Consider the following 20,680-nt stretch of genomic DNA (forward strand, 5'->3'; position numbering starts at 1 on the left):
GGGGGGTGGGGGGGGGCGACAGACGTCACGCCTACGAGAGCGGGGTAGGGGGGGCAGACGTCACGCCTACGGGAGCGGGGAAGGGGGGGAAGACGTCACTCCTATGGGGGCAGGGACGGGGAGTGGGGAGAAAAGGGACTGTCTCCTTCCCTCCCTCATCTTTGGAGAGTCCACGGGCGAGTGGGGACCAGCGGGTAGGGCCAGGGTCGCCGAGGAGGCGGGAACTATAGAAAAAAATATAACTCGACTTTCCCAGGGGAGAAAGGAGGGGTAGAGGTGGAGGATGGCGCCCGTGGGGGTCGAAGAGAGGAAGTCCCCATGAAGCAGTGGATGCGGGGCGGAGAAGGGAGGGCAGCTACTACCGACTTTGCCTGTCACGCGCGTCCTGCCGGCCCCAGTGGGCCAGGTCTCCTTCCTTAGGGAGGAAGAAGGGGAGACGCGGGAGGGGGCGGGGATTCCCAGCTCCGTCGGGAAGCAGGAGGGGGGGGTGGTAACAGCTGTTCCCGCCCCCGCAGCCTCTTCCGGGTGCCCTTCCTCCCCGCGGTCGGCGCACTGCGGCTGCGCGGGTGCGGCTGTGGGGTGAGGAGGCGTCGCTGGTCCTTCGCTGGCCGCGTGGGAGGGGGTGGGGATGGACCCTGCGCCGCCCCGCCCCTACGCTTTTCCCTGGGGTCTGGTTGTCAGGGGAGGACGAGCTCCCCCGGGCGCCCCCAGGGCCTACTCGGGCCTCTTTCGTACCTCCACCCATCCATTCCTGAGCTGCTCTCCCTGGCCTTGAAGCCTTCGAGCTTAGTCGCCAGGGGGAGAATGAGGTATGGAGTGGACTTGGACCCCTTGGGGTCTGCACTGAGTGGACGAGCCCCCCTGATGCGGGACTCTCATCTGGGTTTGAAGCCTGGGCTTTCGTGGAGATTCATCTTCATAGTCTTTCCTCCCAAACCCCATTACTGCATCATTGGGGCACGGGAAGGAAAGGGTGGTTTTTAATCATGCCCACCCTTCCCACTAGTAATTTCTAGGTTACAGAGGAAAACATTTTTTTAAAAGACCCGTTAAGCTTCGTGTAGCTAGAGTGATCTAGATCGCCCTGAGAGACTGGATGAAGCAAAGCTTAATAATGTGTCCCTGACAGTGGTACCCAGGCGTGGACCAGGATAGAAGAGAGGCACAACTTGGATTCTGCATCCGATGAAGTTCAGAAGAGCCATTTACTCCCTGTTATCAGGAATGAGAATTGGGAATTGAGTTCAGTGTATCTTGCCTCTCCCACCTCTCAGCACCCCATTTTCTTCTCTTTATACAAAACTGGAGGATTTTGGAAATACTATCTGGTCTTCAAATCACAAGCATCCAGGCCCCCCGAGCTCCAGTATTTATAAATTTGTGCTTATTTCTCGCCTCGGTGGAGCCTATCCGAATGGTTTTTCCCTAGCTTTAGTGAAAGTTATCTGTTGTTTGTCACAGCTGCCCTAGATTGGCCCCTTTCTGCTTATAGCGTGCCAGCCTTTTACAGTGCTGAAGGCCAGGGACAAGTTGGAGCTGTTGATCTGTTGCGCAATTGTTATTTTCCCCAGGGCTGCTTTGTCTTTGGATTTAGCTTTTCAGATTGTAATTCTAAAATGTATAAGTCAGGATATGCTCAATTTTGTGCTGCCAAGGGTAAGGGATGCAATCGTAGAATAGAAATTGTATTTCTTTGTATAAAATGAGGTTTATGCTTAAATATTAAAAATTGTACTTAAAATTACTTATCTAATTTTCTTTACCTTGAGTGTCTTTTTACCCATCTACCCCTCTTTTAGAGAATTTCTCAGTTTTAGCGCTGCCTTTTTTTCTGACGGTCTATAGTGGGATTCTTGTGTTTCATAATGATCTTTTGCTAGCAAGTTATGCAGTCTAAGAAGAATTGGAAGTCAGTTCTTTATTATTTCAAATCATAGCATATTTTTAAAGTGTGATATAGTTAGAAAAGTGAAAAGATTTAAGATTTCTGAGCTTTTAAAGGAAGTTTTCCAAAGATTATCGTGTTTAAGGAAATTTTAAATTTGATCAAGTGTTAAATGCCTTCATGTTTGAAAACTGTCATCCAGGCTTGGTACTAATACTAAAAGAGTGCATTTTTCGTCTTGGGTTTTTTTTTTTTTTAATATTCATTCTGGACATTATAGATCCTTATGAAATTGTGTAGTCTTGAACCATTCCCTAAGAATGATTTTGATTTTGTACCTTGTTGGCTTACTGTTATAAAAGTGAATGTACTATTGTATTCATTTATAGCCAAAACTGAGGTTGTGTAGATGCTTCTTTGAAAATATATATAAAACTATTCAAGATTCATTTTTGTTAGAAGGAGAATGTTTTGGAAAATATTGTTCAAATATGCCCTAAAATTTCATGCTTAAAAAACAAACGAACATGAAGAATGAACCTATAACAAAATGCCAAAATTTTATCTCTTAAAGCATGAATTTGAAGTTAGTGGAAAAATAAAACGAGTCTAATTTATTAAGATCAAATGACATAATACTTGTAAAAAGTACTTAGCACAGTGTTTGGCATGTAATAGACACTATATAAATGCTGCTATTATTATTATTATTAACTATTCCTTTTAAAAATATTGTACTGGAAGATATTCTGTCACCCTCTTTACATAGGAGAAAATATCTAGAAGGAAGTCAGAAAGTATAACTTGCAGTTCTCCATACCCATCATAAAAGCTTTACATTTATTTTCTTGTGCATTGTGCTGCAGATGAGAGATGCAGTTAGTTTTGCACCACAGTGGTAAAAGTGTCCAGTACAAAAGAAAAATGAGAGAAAAAATAAGTCATCTCAATTTAAGGAGAAACTTGACATTTTAGTTATGAAGCATCCTGAGATATTTTGGAAGTATCTTGTAGGAGGACATGTACAACTCTCGTCAGTATATCACAGGAAAAATAATAGGCTTTTTTGAGTTGTTCCTGGTAAGTTTAAATTGTAATGACAAGCTTTCATTCTCTGTGAATAACAAGAAGTTAAAATGAGTCTAATTATATATATTTTTATTTATTTATATGCCTTCCTTAATATCAATCTATTTTGATATCAGAATATCAGAATAATTTATGGGCACAAATCCCTAAGAGCATAAGGCATTTATTTTGCTAATGTCTAAATATAACCAGGAGAAATGGAAAAAATATTTCTTGTCTCAATTCTCCCCCTCTCCCTTCCTCCCTCCCTTTCCCTCTCTCCCTTCTCTCTTAAAGTTGCTGTTATCCACTTTCTAGTCTAAAGAAAGTACTTGTATACTAGAAATATATTTGACTTTGAGATGAAAATCTCACATTTTAAAAGTAGATTAAACTCAGAAAAACTAAAGGAGTAGATGGCTTCTTTTAAAACTATTTTCCAGTCACTAAGAAATATACTTGTACCACAATGTATGTGTAATGATGATAACTGAATTTTATTTGGTGGTTCAATTCCCAATTTTTGAATTGTCAGTGTTAACTAAAAAGGTAATTGAATCGATAGTGGTATGCTTTAAATTTTTTTTATTGAAGTTATGAAAATGTTAGAAAATGTTAGAAATATTCTTAGAAATACAATATTTGGATTTTTAAATATATAAATATATTTTAAGATTATGAGCAAGAAAATAAAAAATTCATTACAACACTTACTGATTAATAATCCATCCTCTATCCAGGGAATTTTTCTGTTTGAGAGCAACTGCAACAAAAAATACACTTTTAAATACTAGAATTAAGTCTAAGAATGGAAAGTACATGTCATAGAACATATTTTTTATAAATGTGGCAGTACCTAGCTATATGAAGAATAAGGTCAACTTTTGAATATAGCTCCTTTTCTGGGTTTGTTTGACTAGTGCTCTAGTACTAATAAACACAAAGACTCTACAAAATGAAATTTGAGAGCCAAGTTCATCTTTTATTGGGCAGTGTTAATAAGTGACTCTGAAAGCTATTATAATTTAGTATATCAGCATAATCTGAAGGTTTTTTTAAAAGTCTAAATACTTTTTTTTTTCCTTTCAAGCTTTGAAACTACAACTTTTAGACTGTGATATCAGTAATACACTGCCTTATTTAAAGACCAGATAAGAAGGGAAGTCATTCAGGTAGATAGAAAAATATTTGACCTGTTCAATTCATAGTTACTTTCTCTTCATTCATAAAATTTTACTATTCATTTGACTATTAGCTGTGCCCTATTATTTTACTTCTTTTCATGTGTTTATTCCATTAATTTGTTAGTCCTCCAGCTAGATTGTAAGCTCCTTGAGCTGGTCTCATTCTTCTTTGTATTTCCTGCAGTACCTTTCATATAATGAGTTTTTGTTGAACGGAAAGCTTGAGCATCTGGTTAGGTGGCCTTCACACTGTCATTTTAGGTAACGTGTTTATCTTTGGACACTTAACTGATACCAGGAACTTTTTATACATTGTTTCAAGGTGACATTTCAGAAATTCAATAAATAATAATTGATGAGCTCCTCCTAAAAGCTTGAGCAACATCTGTGTCATCAAAGGCCTTTTCTCTGTTTGAGTTAGGAAAATTTTCTGTTGTTCATTTGGAATGTGGACTTTACCACAGTAGCAATGACTTGAAGGCTGAATTACTTGGGGCTAACTTAGAAAAATTTAGTTAACACAGAATGGTTAGGAATCAGGATTGTGGGATATTACATAATGACCTACAGTTTATTTCCATCTGAGAGGCAGTTTTGGAATCTAGTCGAAAGAGCACAGGCACCAAGAAATCTGATTCTAGTTGCAGTTCTGCCCTTGACTAGTTGTATGACCTTGGACAAGTCACCCAACCCTTCTCTGTTTGGTTTCTGTGACTGATTTGTAAAGACTTGCTTGACAATTGAAGTAATACTTTGTGCTCATGGTAATGGGTTCTCCCTGAGTGTTAGGGACCTTGTGACAGGGCCTAAATTTGGTTTAATGAATACTGATTTTACCACATATATACTTCTGAGGTATGGAATTAGGCCTATCTTTTTTTAAGCTCATTTACACAATAGTAAATAATTGCAGCACTGCTAATAGATCAGGGAGTGGGTATCTTCCTTGTACATCCCATCTCTTTCAAACTTCAAATGCTTTGTTTGGTACAGACTTTGTAGAGTATAACCAAAATGGTATACAGTTGTTATTCCCTAACTGCAAATCTGACAGTGCCTCTTTCTTTTGGATATATGTAAATATGTTGAGTGTTCAGTATAAACAACTTTCTTTTTTTTTTCTTAATAAGTTTTATTTTATTTTATTTTTTTTGATTAGCCCCAGGATTTTGATGTTGGCTTTTAGTACATTTTACCTAATACTAAATTGTTTTTTGAAATCACCCTTAGCTCTAAAATAAATGTATTGCACCTGACTAAGGCATATATTAAAAAAAATTAAGGAATCTAAAACAGTGACATTTGGAGAATTTGGAATTTTAATGTCTTTCATATGGGGGTTCCTTTCCCTTCCTTATAGGAATACACCTGAATTCAGGTTTTTGTTTTAAAAAAATACAGAGAATTTGTGAGGAAAGAAATGGCAAGGGGAATTATCTCATCTTTATCTTTATATTGAGTATTCAGTTCAGTTAATTAAGTTGAATTCATATTTATTAAATTGCCTCCTATGGACAAAGTAGTAGGGATACAGCAACAAAAAAGAAAAAATTTCTGCTCTTAAGAGGTTGATTCTACTGAAAAAGATACAACATATAAACATAAAAGCATTTAACACAGTGCCTAGTACATAGTAGATGCTTAATAAAGGTTTATTGATTGCTTGAAAGACAAATGCAAAGTAATTTGAGGAGAGGGGTCAAATACAAACAATAAGGCCTGGAAAACTTCCATTTGATGAATAGCACTTGAGTTGAACCTGGAGGAAGCAAATGGTTCTAAAAGGCAGAGGTAAGGATGTCTTATTGTAATAGGATTAAAATATACTTCTATTTCAAGAAAGTAACTGGAAGAAAAAAAGAAGCAAAGCCAGCCTGCTTTCATTGTTTCCAGTATCTTTCTCTTTTTGGATTCTTATTTAACCCATCTTGGTGGAACCTTCTATCCAATTGCCTAGATTATCCAAAAGTTAAAGTAGCTTTTGCTTTGATGTGTTGGTTTTCAGAATATCTATATGGTTTTTGAAAGTGAGATGATAGAGACTATGGAATAATCTCAATTGCTAAATCTACTGACTTTTAAAATAATCCTTATTTTTTCTGACCTCTGTAGCATTTGACACAATTGATTACCTTTTATTCTTTTTTTTCCTGCAGATTTATAGGACACTGTTTCTCTTGATTTTCCTTTTAGCTCTCTGTCCTCTTCCTTTGCTGTATATTTATCAGTGTCCCCCAACGTTCTAGCCTGGGCTTCCTTCTCTTTTAAAGAAAGAATTACCTTTTTGGTATTTTCATCAGTTTCCACAGGTTCGTGGAATTTATCCCTGGATAAATAACTCCAAACTTTATATCCAATCCTTATCTTTCTCCTGAGCTGCAGAACTACTGTAGTATCACCTACTACTACCTGGACATTTTGAATGGATATCCTGAAGACGTCTCAAATTCATCATAATCCAAACAGAATTCATTACCTGAATCCATCTTTCTCTTTGACTTTCTTGTTTCTTTCAGAGGTATGTAGGTAGGAGTTATCCTCATCTCTTCTTTTTGTTCATATCCATCCAATCACTTAATTAATTTCTACTTCCATAATATTTCTAACATCTATCCCTTTAGCTACTATCATGGCTCCTCCATTACCTTTTGTCTGGACTATTTCAATACTCTCCTAATTGGCTTCCTTGCCTCAAGTTTCTTCCCTCTTCAAATCAAATGAGATTCCTTAACATGCATTCTGAACACATCAAAAAGGTTCAATGGCTCTGTTACCACCAGGATGAAATACAGACTCCTCTATTTGGGACTTCTGCACTTCAGTCTGGCCATTGCCTGACAAGACTTATGACACATGGCTCTCCTTCACCAAACTGGCCTACTTGCTGTTTCTCCTATTGTCCCCCATGCCTGGAATTTATTTCTCCTCACTTCTACTTCTAGGAGTCTATAGATCTCTTTAAAGCTCAGCCAAAGTGCTACCTCCTAAGTGCAACATTTACTGATTCCCACAGTTGTTAGTCCCCCTTCCTATTACTTTGTACATATGTTGTATTTACTTTTGTGTATATCCTGCTTTTCCTAATAGGATGTAAGCTTTTGGACACTTGGTACCATTTTGCTTTGGCATCTGTATCCTTACTGCATTGAATTCTTAGTGGGGAATCACAAATAACATAAAATGATAATTCATAATTGGGCATCACTTAGGCCAGATACTTTGTTCTTGAACCATATGTACTAATTCAGTAGCAATCCAATCTTACCCTCAGAACTCAAAAATCCCACACACATTGGGAAGAGGAGACAAGTCAAAGGCTATTTATAATTTGCATCCCAAGACAATTGAGAGTCTTTTTCCAGAATTTGAGAGACTTCCACATCCTGATGGTTTTTATTTTAGGCCCTTGTCACTTCTGCTTAGAAAAGAATATATGGTAGAACACAAAATTCACTTGTTTCCTGAGTTGTGGCAATATCTGGATTAGTTATTTCACAGATGGGGAGGTATCCTCTAGAGAGAATTTTGTAGTCATGTGACTCTTGATAAAGGATAATTGCAGATGTTGTTCCAGTGATGTAATAGTAAGTATTAGGACCTAAGTAGTCCCTGAAGTCATGAGATGAAAATTGGATATGTCCTTAGAAATGGCTCTAGGGGGCAGCTAGGTGGCTCAATGGATTGAGAGCCAGGCCTAGAGATGGGAAGTCCTAGGTTCAAATCTGTCCTCAGGTTCAAATCTGTCCTCAGACACTTCCCAACTCTGTGACCCTGGGCAAGTCACTTGACTCCCATTGCCTACCCTTACTGCTCTTCTGCTTTGGAACCGATACACAGTATTGATTCTAAGAAGGAAGGTAAGGGTTTAAAAAAAATGACTCTAATCTATCACTAAACTCGCAGTGTGACTTTGGATGACCTTGTTGGACCTTTATTTTTAAATCTACAAAGTGAGAGGATTGGACTAGATCATCTCTAATGTTCCTTCTGAACTCTAAACATCTGGTTCTACATGTCATCTTCCTCATGACATAAAACTGGGTGCTAAACCAGCATTATGATCAGATTATTATTGTACAGGGATTTTATTGCAAAGAGGAGAGAACATCTTCAATTTGATGGAGTCAGGAAAGGAGGGCAGGGTCTCCCTTCCCAATTACTTTGCATATATTATATATTTATCTAATCTAGAAATCCAAGAAACATTTCTTAAACACCTGCTATATGCCAGATGCTTATACAAAGTTGGAGGAATAGTTAATAAAGAGAAAGTCCCTACTGGTAAGGAGCTTGCATTCTAATGGGAAGAGACAACACACAAAAGGAGGCAGAAAGAGGAGGGAAGTAGAGACCAGAAGATATTCAAATAGGGGCCATCTTGTTCCATGGAGTTGAAACCAGGCAGAGCAATAATGCAGAGTGCAATGAGCTGACAAGTACATTTTCTGTCTTCTAAGTAGGTATTGGGAGAAATTTGGTACTCCACCCTCAAACACTCCAATCAGAAGAGAGAGGAGGCCAAGGAGGTATTGTCAGTTAAATATCTATAGACATATTTCTCTACAGTAGATAGAATATAAGTTCCTTGAATAGGAATGTTATTTTTTTTTAATCCCCAGAGCTTTAGCATAATAGGTGCTTAATAAATGTTTACTGAATTGAAGGTAAGGACTTCCTTTAGGAAAATTCCAGCTTTACATGTGTCTGAGGAAGTCTTAGCAGTCAGAAGAGATGTGGGGAGAAGTAAGCAGTAGTAACCATCAAGCTCCCTTTTCCCCCATACATATATCATTGTAGGTTTCTGAGACTTGATAAGGTGATATGATGTGACCGATCATACCAGCTAATGTTTCTCCCTACCAGATGATAAAATTGCAGGATTGTTTTTTTTTTTTTTTTTTAACTCTTACTTTCTTTCCTAACAACTCAAGTCAGAAGGCCAAGCACTAGGCAATTGAGGTAAAGTGACTTGCCCAGGGTCACACAGCTAGGAATTATCTGAGGTCAGATTTGAACCAGATCTGACTCCAGGCCTGACTCTTATTTACTGTGCCACCTACTTGCCCCACAATTGCATAGGGATAAGGATTAGATCTGAGATTTCACTGCTATAGAGTTATGGTAAGGAAACTCCCTCTACTGCCATTATATTTTTTTTAAATGCTCTTTTTTTTAATTCATTTTTTTAAACCCTAATATCTTTATATATCCTTCTATATTAATTTTATTTGTTACAGGGCTAAGCAATGGGGGTCAAGTGACTTGCCCAGGGTCACACAGCTAGGAAATGTCTGAGGTCACATTTGAACCCAGGACCTCCTGTCTCTAGACCTGACTCTCAACCCATTGAGCCATCCAGCTGCCCCCCATTATACTTTTAAAAAGAAAAGTCATTAAAAGCTAATCGAATTACTCTGTTCTTATATCTTTCAGGGAGACACTTCAGCTATTAGAATAAGGGAAGTTTTTTGTTTGTTTTTCAAAGACCTAGTATTTATTTCTGGGATTTTTAGATCAAGCTTTAGGGATAGAATGGGGAATGAAGTAGGAAACAAATTTAACAGGTCTCTGGAAGATCTGTATAGACTTGGATTCTGACTTCATCTGGTGTCGTAATTACTGATTCCTTCAAGAAATGACCAGTGAATGGGGATAACCATGAAAGGTAAATAGTCTCCTGCTGTGAATGACCAGTAAAGAAAATATGAATGAAAATAATTTCTTCAACATATTTGTTTGTAAAACTATCAGAATGATCTCCTAGATCTCAGAGAAGTTATAAAAAAATCTAAGAAATGCAGAAATTAAAAAATATATGTTTATGAATCATGATGCAATATAATTAGTGATCAGCTTTGAAAATATGATTTTTTTTAAAAAATGCAGGCCTAACTGGAAATAAAAACTAACTTTAGTAAGTCTAAAAACCAAATTGTGGTAACATTATGTTTAAAGATAACTACAAATGCTAAATAGATAGATTTTAGAGTCCTACCAAAAGCATAGGCAAATTTAAATCATTGAAAGCTTATAGGTGAAAAAAAAATGAATAGCATTTTAAATTAAGGAAGTTAAAAAATTAAATTAATATACCAAAATCAAGTAGGAGGAAGTATTTGATTTAAATAAGAGAATAAAAGAACAATTGAATTGTTAAACAAGGTGCAGCAGAGTATAGTGGATAGGTACTGGACTAATGGAGTTAGTTCATGTTGGCTGGGCCCTCAATAAATAAATTCTTGACTTTGAATATAATCAAAAGTTGTTTTGAAGGACAGGTGTCAAGGGGAGAAGAGTCTGGAGAGAAGACTAATTTTAAAAGTTGTTGCTATAGCCGAGTTATGAAGTGGTGTTGCCAGATTTCATTTGTCACAATCATTTTTAAAATGGGAAATAAATTAAAAACTTATATTAAAAGAGGCATTCTGCTACTGATAGGCCTGTTATACAAGCAAATGTTGTCTTGAGGCCTCTATGGTTCTAATAGGTAAGAAAAACCACTCTCAGTTGCAGCATAGACTTAGTTGTTTGCTTTTATTTTATTGTTGGTCTTTAAGATAGCACATAGGAAAGGAGAAATTCTCTAGGGTCTTTTGCTTTGGATGTTACATTTGCAGTAGTGATTCGGAAGGGGGTGGGGGGGAAATGAAAGAAGATAGCCTTTTCAAAAGTATCTTTCTTGTAGACTTTGCCTGAAACATTGCTCATGGAACTTAATTTGGTTCTGAGGTTTTGTAATACAGACTTCCTCTATTTTTTTCAAATATTAGTTGAGGATCTGGAATTTCCATAGCTTAAGACCAAGAAGATTCACCATGATCTATGTGGTTTACCTTCTTTGACCTTTCTTTCTATATACTTAAAAATATAAATACATAAATAAATGAATGAATGAATGAATGAATGAATGAATGAATGAATGAATAAATGCCCTAGTATGGAAGGTAAAAGAGGGAGATCCAGAGGCAAGTGAAGTAGATGGAGCTTCAGAGAAGTGTTAAATTAAGTCAGCTTATTTTCAGTCCTTGTCCCCCTCCTGCTTACATAATCTTTTCCTAATCTTTGATAGAGTTTGAGAGCTGGAAATGGCCATCTAGTTCATACATGACAGGGATCACCACTATAATATGCCTAACTGCCTGAAGATCTCCAAGAAGTGGGGAAAACCACTACCTCCCTTTGAGACTTCTACCCAACTCTCCTGGTTCTATCCCTTGGGACCAAACAAGACAAGTCACATCCCTCCTACACATGACAGACCTTCAAATACTTGAAGATAGCTATCACATCTACTCTTCTTCCCGATCTTCTTTTATCCAGGGTGACTCTCTCTCTGGATTCCTTCAAACACTACCATAGGACCTAGATTCAGGACCCTTTACTATATCCATTTCCCTCTCAGGAACTTTCAGTTTATTGATATCCTTCGGAACCATCTCACCAAAAACCATATCACAGTATTTATTAGATGAGTTCGATGAGGCCATAGTACAGTGGATCTATTCCTGAAAGCTATACTAATTGTTTTACATTCTAGCTTTTTTTGGCTGGTCTTCTTCACACTGCTGACTCCTTGAATTTGTCATCTATGTTAAGCCCTGTCCCCCATCTTCTTCAGAACAACTGTTTTCTAGTCATGCCTCCCCCCATATTATATTCATAAAGCTGTTTTTTGTTTTTTTACTCAAGTACAAAATTTTGCATTTACTCTATTGTATTAGACAAGTGCTATAGCCTGCCATAAGACTTTTGGATTCTGAGTTTCATTGAGTCTGTTAGCTATTATATTCAGCTTTGTGTCATCTGCAAATTTGATGAACATGCTATTAATGCCTTTATACAAGTCAGAATATCTACTGGTAAAACAATTTTCAGGGTTTAAGGAGCTCTTTTATAGGAATTTTCCCAATCATATTTAAGAATCCTCAGGGATGTTACAGTGTTAAAGAAAAAATTAAAAGATTGATGCTATGTTGTTGATACCATTTATTTGAACTTTTAGTAAATAAATGTTATTACTAGATCCTCTTTTTAATAAGTTGTTAAAACCCAAAGCCTAGAAGTTAGATGCTTCTTGCAATTTCATTTCATATGTATAGATAGAAGGAAAATTCAATGTTATCTTATGTATTATCTTCTATTTAGCATAGCATGTGTTTAGCATACACTATTTTGAGGAAATGGGAGCATTCAGAAATGAAATAACTTGCCTCAACTCACAGTGCTGGTTAGTAACAAAGCTATGAGATCAGCACTAGTTTCCTAACTCAATTCATTGCCATTTCTGCAACACTGTGAATTCTCTCAAGAAAAGAAATTCTAATATCTTGTATTTTTTATGATTCTTGAAATTTCTAGCTTTAGATACTTTTCTCTTATTTCTGCTGAGCATGTTTCATGCTTCAATTTTAAAACTCAATTTAAAGAGCTCAATTATAAAAATGAAGGAGTTAGAGTAAATTAATTCTAGAGTTGCTTTAGAGTTGAAATTTTGAGAGTGTATTGATTTATTTAAATGTAATTAATAAGAACAGAGATAGGAATTTTGACTCTTTTTCAATTACAGCCTTTGAGTTTAACATTGTGAGAGGCTGGACAATGATTTAGTTAGTAAATGGGAAGAATGGGCAGTTAAATATCCCCCCTTTCCCCTCCTCCCATCATAACAAAACAAGATCTTAGTTTGAAGTTGGAAATGGATGAAATTTGATCTGTACAGCATTAGCCAATAATTTTTATTCTTATTTAATATACATTAAATTGACTATAAAGATATGAAAGTATTTTATATAAAGTGTTATATAGGTTATATAGGTGTATATATAAACACATATGCAATATATGTATATTTTCATATATATTCACATATGTAGTTATTGTTAAATTTCCCTTTTTAATCCTTCTATTGCTAATGGCCTATTCAGTATCAAAGGAGAAATTAGTTATAATACTAACCAACTTCTTTTTTAAGGAGACAGACTAAACTAGCATTGAGAATCATTTACAAATAAGACCCTAATTTTGGTAGCTTTATCCTTTGAGTAATCAATCAGTCAGCAAACATTTAGTAAGTCTCTACCATTCCTGGCACTGGGAAAGTGCCATCCTTCTAAGTTATTTTTCTCCTCTTCTAAGGCCATTTAAATAACCTGATATTTTTCCCTATCATTCATGTGGCCTTTATAGTAATCAGGATCATTTTGAAGAATTGTGAAACCTTTATAATCTGCGAAGTTTTAAGAAATAACCTTGAGAAGTAATCAAATAATTCATATTTTTAGTTGCAGTACTCACAAAGATTCAAGATTGTAGAGACTGGTTAACTCTTTGAGGGAGAGGATTATTTGAAAATTCATTCTTCTTAGTATTAATATTCCTAATATGTTTGATTTGTCCTCAGGGAGTCATTTAGTAAGAGTTCTCTTCAATTCAGCCCTATTGAAGGCTTACTCACTTTGGGAAAACTATGCTACTACATATAGTGACATTTGTGATTCACAATTCAGTGTTCTTTATATGTTAAATAAAATAATTGAATTTAGAATCAGATGGTCCTTAGAGATCTGCCACTTCTAGCCTCTTCATTTTACAAATGAGGAAGTTCAACATCAGAGAGACAGAGTCCCAGAACTAGAACCCGTATATTCAGTCTCTTAGTCCAGTGCTTTTTGCACCTCTGACCTTTAAATATTGTTTTGTTGACATCAAAAATATAATTGATCTTAGTAATAAAAACATTTTTAACTCCTCAAAACACTAGAGAAAAAAAATAAAGTTTTTAGGGGCAGCAAGAGAAGTTTTATATAGGATAATAGTATGATCAACTTGAGTTGATGAAAAATATAAATTATATTTCTATACAGAATATTAATATCATTCACATGATTTTCTGTGTTATGGGATCCAGACATTAAAAGCTAACTACAATATGGTTTAGGTGGGGAATTTCCTTTTTTTTAAATGAGAATCTTTTAACATCAAAATTTGTGGTTCCCTCATAATAGCAGTTGTATTATTAGTATCTATTGATTATAAATGTATATAATATGATTTCAGGTTCATAATTGTTTTTATATATCACAACAGTTTACATAAATACATTAGGAACTATTCATAAAAATTACATTTGGAAAGTATAATATAGTGTGTGAGATACTTTGCCTTCAGAAGTTTGCATATGATATTGAATCACTGTATTTTTATGGAATAAAATTAAGATGAAAATGGCAATACACACCCCTTGAATAAATTCCATAGCCTACAGATTGAAAACTTCTTGTATAGGATCCTTCACTGGGAGTCAAGGGTCATGTGACTGTTGAGTCTAACTTAGACATTGCTTACCTTTATGACCTTGAACCAACCATTCTAAACTAAGTGACTTTCATTCTTTTTGCTCTAATTTGAAGTAGTTTAACTCAGTAATTTCCAAGGGCTTTTCCATCTCTCACATTCTACAATTTTTCCAGATTTTTACCCAGGTATACAAGTCTTTTTTTCAAGCTCAAAGATAGTAAACCCCAAACAAAGTTTTGTTCCATATAGAAAATCACTGATTTGAAACTTCCTTGAGCATTTTGTTGTTCTATTTCAGGTATCTTAACCTGAGGTCTACAAGCTTGTCTTTTTTCTATTTTGAAAACTGTATTTCAGTAAAAGGGTTTATCCATGACACACAAAAAATGATAAAGAACTTTTGTTCTGTATCTACACCAATTGTAGTTTTTGGCTGTAGTTTATACTTTTTAAAATTAGAGAGTCAGAATGTGTTCCAAATTTTAACTTAAAATATACACAGATAAAATTCTTCCATGAACTACCTGAGGTTAAAAAAAAAAATAAGTATTCATGTTCATGAACCACTACTTTTTGGTCTATGTGTTACTGAACAGAAACTTTAATGGATTTTCCTGCTTGATTCAATGAAGGAAAGTGGTTGTTTCTAAGGCCAACATAGAATAACCCTAGATACTCATCCAGCTGAAATAGAGTCTTTGTAATTAGTTGGTAAAATTTAGAGAAGAGATATCACTTAGGTAGGGAAATAGGACTTTGCTCCAGGGCACTGAAATTTAGAGGGTTAGAAGCAAACTGAATTGGCAAAAATAATTTTCTTTTTTAAAGGAAGTCTACCAGATGGAAGGTAATCACTTCACAAAAATCAATGACGCCAAGAGTCTTCTTTGTGTCCCAAGGTCCCCATTCTCCCTTCCTCCCCCAGTGGAGAAATAATGCAGGATCTCTTCCTTTATAGAGCCTTGTATTAAAGATTGAGATGAATCTGTCTTTAAAAGTTGGTTTCATAGAAGACTGGCAGAATGGATTAAAAAGGAAAGCTTGATAATATGTTGGCTACAACAAACGTGTTTAAAATATAAGCATTCACAAAATTAAGGTGAAGGATTACAGTAGAAGCTTTTCTATCTTAGCTAAATACTTGAATAAAAAAAATCAAGGGTGGTCATTATAGTTTTACAATGAGAAGATTTGCATTTATCCTATATCATTTTCTTATTGCTTCTATTTACATATAATTGATTTTGTCCTGTAACTGCTTAAGTCAGAGCTCATTGTCTCTAAACTTGGTTCAGAGATGAAGCTAGTTGGTAATAAATTTAAAGAAGTAGATATTGAAAAACAGAAAAAGAAAAGAAAAGTTGGTTTGAAAATACCTTTTGTAGTGTTTGCACCATTTACAAGAATTGCCTTCCAGGATGGCTTTACCAGGTAAATGATCTTAACTCCATGTCTTGAACTCTCTCTCACACACAAGAAGTCCCATTTCTTAACTGATTGCATCTTCACTGGCTCTCCTTTTTGCCTGGAATTCTTTCCCTCCTTTCTCATCATTGTCTCTTGATTTCTTTGCATTCCCAACAGTCCTAGCTGAAATCTCACCTTCTATAAGAAACCTTTCCCAGTCCCCCTTTAACAGTAATTCTTTCTCTTTGTTTATCCCCCAATTTATCCTGTATATTTATTTGAATATAGTTGTTTCCATGTTGTATCCTCCAAAAAACCGAGAGCTTCTTGTCTTTTACCTTTTCTTGTATCCCTAGTGTTTAATACAATGCCTTGCACTTAGTAAGTTCTTAATAAATGTTTGTTGACTTGACCTACAGAATTGGTTCTTACACTGATTTTGAACCACCATTGCCTTTTTTTTTTTTTTTTTTTTTTAAGTAATGGCATTAGCTGGAAAAGTGACCAGAAATGGAAGATGCCCTTCTTCCCTAAATCCTTCCTTACCCTTTCTGCATGGTAGAAACAAGAAGATCTAATATGTTAATTACAAATATAAGTATAATACATAGAAAACCAAGCAATGTGATGCAGTATATATCACTTGCACATTAGAGTATTGCTAACTTTGTTTTTATAATAACTGATTATTTTCAGATCTTCCTTCTTTAGGTTTCTGTGAATCTAGCATTTCAGAGTTTGAAGTTAACTCTAAAAACATAACCTAACATTTTATTATCAAGCATTTCCATAGTGTTCATTTTTGTAAGAGATTAATCATATAAAACCAAAATCCCATAATAAAAACCCAAATAAACAAAAATCAAGGGTGGTCATTATAGTTTTACAATGAGAAGATTTGCATTTATCCTATATCATTTTCTTATTGCTTCTATTTACATATAATTGATTTTGTCCTGTAACTGCTTAAGTCAGAGCTCATTGTCTCTAAACTTGGTTCAGAGATGAAGCTAGTTGGTAATAAATTTAAAGAAGTAGATATTGAAAAAACAGAAAAAGAAAAGAAAAGTTGGTTTGAAAATACCTTTTGTAGTGTTTGCACCATTTACAAGAATTGCCTTTTTTTTCCTTTAAGGATTTAAATAGATAATCCCAAACTTTATTTTGAAGTTCTCTACAAAACAATTTCTTAAGTTAAAACAATATATTCTGAAAACTGCTTTATGTTAACATGATTATTAAATAAAATTAATGGTTAAATTTCTGTGCTTGAGAAATGTACTTAATAAGAATATATTTAAACTCTCATTAAGTGGGAGGGCACCTTAGGGATCAGCTATTTTGACTTTGATATCCTGGAGAAGTTAAGAAACTTTCCAGTGCTTTATAGTGACATAGTATATAGTCTCTGCCAGAATTCTGGGTCTCCTGGTAGCAGATTTAGACCCCTTTCTGCTATTTTGCCCTCTTTTTCATGTTCCACAAGGAGCTGTTAAGTAGGTCAGCCTTCTTAATTTGCCCTGCCTCTTAAGAAAAAGTACTACATTAAATAGTACTACATTTATATTATGTACATATAAAAAATGTACTATATACATATTATGAAAAAATGTTATCTTATGTTCTTGTTAGCATGTAGCATAATTTGACATTTTTCCCTTTAAAATTTAAAACTAAACTTATCTTTATAGCATTCGTACAGGAATCTTTGTGTCACATGCTGTTATACACACATTATGCTGTTTTTCATTATAGAAATAGATTATAGAAATAGATAATAGATATCAGTAATATCTGATCCAGAGCAGTTAGACTGGGTAACCATGAAAGTTTTCTTTGCTCTTTAGTTTTTACCTTGAATAACAATGTTGTAGACCCAATTTGAAATGGTGCTAGTACTTTATAGGTACCTTTAATTAAACCTAACAGTCCATCAACAATTTAATACCTGTCAACTATCCACATAAAACCTGCACAGTGCTAGATGATCCCCAAAGCTACCGAAGTAGAAGATATGCTGTAACTTGAAAGGAACACATCCAGTTAAGAAATTTTAGGAAAGTCAGAATTAAATATTTTGCTTTATAAAAATATTATAAAGGATTCACTACAAGTATTCTTTATTTTCTTCCAGAATTATAAAGATATTTTACTAATTACATATAATAACAATTTTCCACATAAGTTTTCTGAAGTTATAAGATCAAAATTGTTTCCCTCCCTCCTTCTCCTTTCCCAGAGTTGGTAGGCAATTTGGTATATATACATATATTATACATATATACATTATATACATGTATATAATACATATATACATGTATTATCAAGCATTTCCATAGTGTTCATTTTTGTAAGAGACTAATCATATAAAACCAAAGTCCCATAATAAAAACCCAAATAAACAAAAATGAAAAATCTTTTTTTGATCTACATTCCATCTCCAACAGGTCTTTCTCTGGAGGTGGATAGCATTCTTTGTCATAAGTCCCTCAGAATTGTCTTGGATCCTTACATTGCTGAGAGAGGCTAAGTCTATCACAGTTGGTTGTCCATAATATTGCTGTTACTATGCCCAATGTTTTCCTGCTTCTCTTTATTTCACTCTGCATCAGTTCATGAAAGTTTTTCCAGCTCTTTCCAAAATCATCTTGTTCATCATTTCTTACAGCACAATAGTACTCCATTTATTCAGCCATTCCCCAATTGATGAACATCCCCTTAATTTCCAATTCTCTGCCACCACAAAAGGAGCACTACAAGGATTCTTTAAAAGATTGAACTTTGGTACAGCCTTTCAAGAACATTACTATTATTATTATTTAAATAGTGTATATGCAGCTGTGTGAAAGTAACTGAATCATTTATAGGAACATTTTTTTCAAGCACTTCATTTTTACTATTTATGAAAAAAAATTATTTGAAGTTAATAGAGTTGGACTCAAGTGAGATTTTGTTTTCTTCAAGTTGGAATGAATATTAATGAACAGGAAGTGTTTTCAAATGCATTCCTATTTGCCACCTTGGTCTAGTTCAGTTCCCTCATTTTTTACAGATGTGGAAACCAAGAACCAGAGAAGGGAACAAGTTGCTCGAGCTTGTACAAACTTGTAAGTAAAAGAGACAGACTTCGAACCCAAGTCCTTCTTCCACCAAATATAGTAGTCTTTTCATCACTATACTGATGCTTTAAAAGGAGTTGTCTAATGTATTTCCTCTCAGTATAGCCCTGCTAAATGGTTATCTATTTGTTACATAGTTACAAAAAAAAAATTTTAACTCTACCTTCTAGCTTAGAATTGATACAAAGTATTGGCTCTAAGGCAGAAGAGTAGTATGTCTAGGTAGTTGGGTTTAAGTGATTTGCACAGAATCACACAGCTGGGAGATGCCTTTGGCGGTCAAATTTGAACCCAGGACCCTCCTGACTCCAAACCTGAGTCTCTTCCATTGAGCTACCTAGTTCCCCCAAGAAAGTTAGTTTTGTTTTAAATTGCTGTTTTAAACAGCAAAATTGCCAGCCTCTCTTTTTAATAATTTTTAGTGAAAGGCATATAAAGAAATATCTCCTTGGTATTGCGATGACAGAATAGAGCTGGTCATAGGAAGTGAGAGTGGGAGACAAAAGAATGAGACTTGATAGATTATAGGATGTTTTTTAAACTTAGCCTTTTTTTTCTTCCAGAGTTTCACTAAAAATTATATCATTGGAAACCAGAGCTCTGTTATTTGTACAGTGAGCACACTATAAATACAACAAATGACTAATGTACCTTAAATTTGTCATCCATCAGTGATTTCCCCAGGATAAAAGTTACATTAATTCTCTTTTGATCTTATTCCATTATAAACAGTGTAATTACCAAGAAACTTAAAAGCTTCGGCTTATGTCCCACTATTTTCAACAATATTTCATGTAATACACAATCTGGTATAACAAAAGAAATGAATAAAACCCTAGGTTTCACTACAGTTCTTGTGTAACATTATAGAAGTTTGTGTTTGGATATTTCAAAGAGATGCATTTCAGCCTTCATGAAAAGGAACATTAAAATTCTTTGCTTATCAACCCTCTACCCAGCTTACTCTGTGCTAAATGGTTATCTATTTTGTATATGCATTCCATTCAGGGATTAGGATATTAATCAACTGGAAACATAACTTTGAATTATAAAATTTTAGAGCTAAGAAAAGATAATCTAGTTTAATTATCTCCAAAAATTGTTTTTAAGATCACTAATCTATTTGTACTATTATCTAAATATTTGCATCTCCACAAAAGTTATTAGTTTTATTAGCTTAAAGGTCTTCATACTATGTGTTGAGATAGTTATAAACAGTCCAGTGTCACCAGAGATCTGTGACATGATTAATCTTAGTTATTTACAGAGCTGAGATGAGACCTGAAGTCTACTGCATCCTTTTTAGTCCAACATTTTTACCACTATTCCAAACTACTTCCTTAATTTTTTTTTTAACCTGAGAGGGAAACTGCCAGTTCACATAGGCAACTGTTTTACCATCTGACATCTTAAGGAGTTGCCTGGGCCTAACAGACCAGTAAAAGACAGAGATAGAGACAAACAAGTGTTTTAGAAGAGGGATGTGGTCATGTGGCCTTGGCCAGATCACTTCACTTCCCTGAGAATAAGTTTCTTCATTTGTTAAATGAGATGAGGAATAAGCTAGGTGATCTAAGGTCCTCCTAACTCCCATTCTATGACTTTTACAAGTCAGTGGTGAGTGATTGCAGGCTTGCTCAGAGGCACCAATATTGGCATCATGGTCAGTATATCTGCGCAACTCAGTATTTGTCTGATAGTAAAGAGTTCTTGGCATGTTC

The 20,680-nt window shown here is 35.1% G+C and overlaps 1 protein-coding gene across 2 annotated transcripts in view; it reads left to right on the plus strand.

Annotated features, from left to right (window-relative positions):
- Positions 1–20,680, plus strand: part of NFE2L2 (NFE2 like bZIP transcription factor 2) — a 47,071-nt gene that overhangs the window by 10,205 nt on the left and 16,186 nt on the right. The window contains exons 1-2 of one of the 2 annotated variants that reach the window (XM_044669755.1): positions 795–809; positions 18,893–18,947. The exons of the other annotated variant lie outside the window; for it this stretch is intronic. Of the exons in view, the coding sequence (XP_044525690.1) occupies positions 805–809; positions 18,893–18,947 (60 nt within the window). The 5' untranslated portion in view covers positions 795–804. Of the gene's footprint in view, positions 1–794; positions 810–18,892; positions 18,948–20,680 lie in introns of those variants that run through there. 2 annotated transcript variants of the gene reach the window in all.

Source organism: Gracilinanus agilis, chromosome 3 (assembly GCF_016433145.1).
Source record: "Gracilinanus agilis isolate LMUSP501 chromosome 3, AgileGrace, whole genome shotgun sequence".
Classification (NCBI taxonomy): Eukaryota; Metazoa; Chordata; class Mammalia; order Didelphimorphia; family Didelphidae; genus Gracilinanus; species Gracilinanus agilis.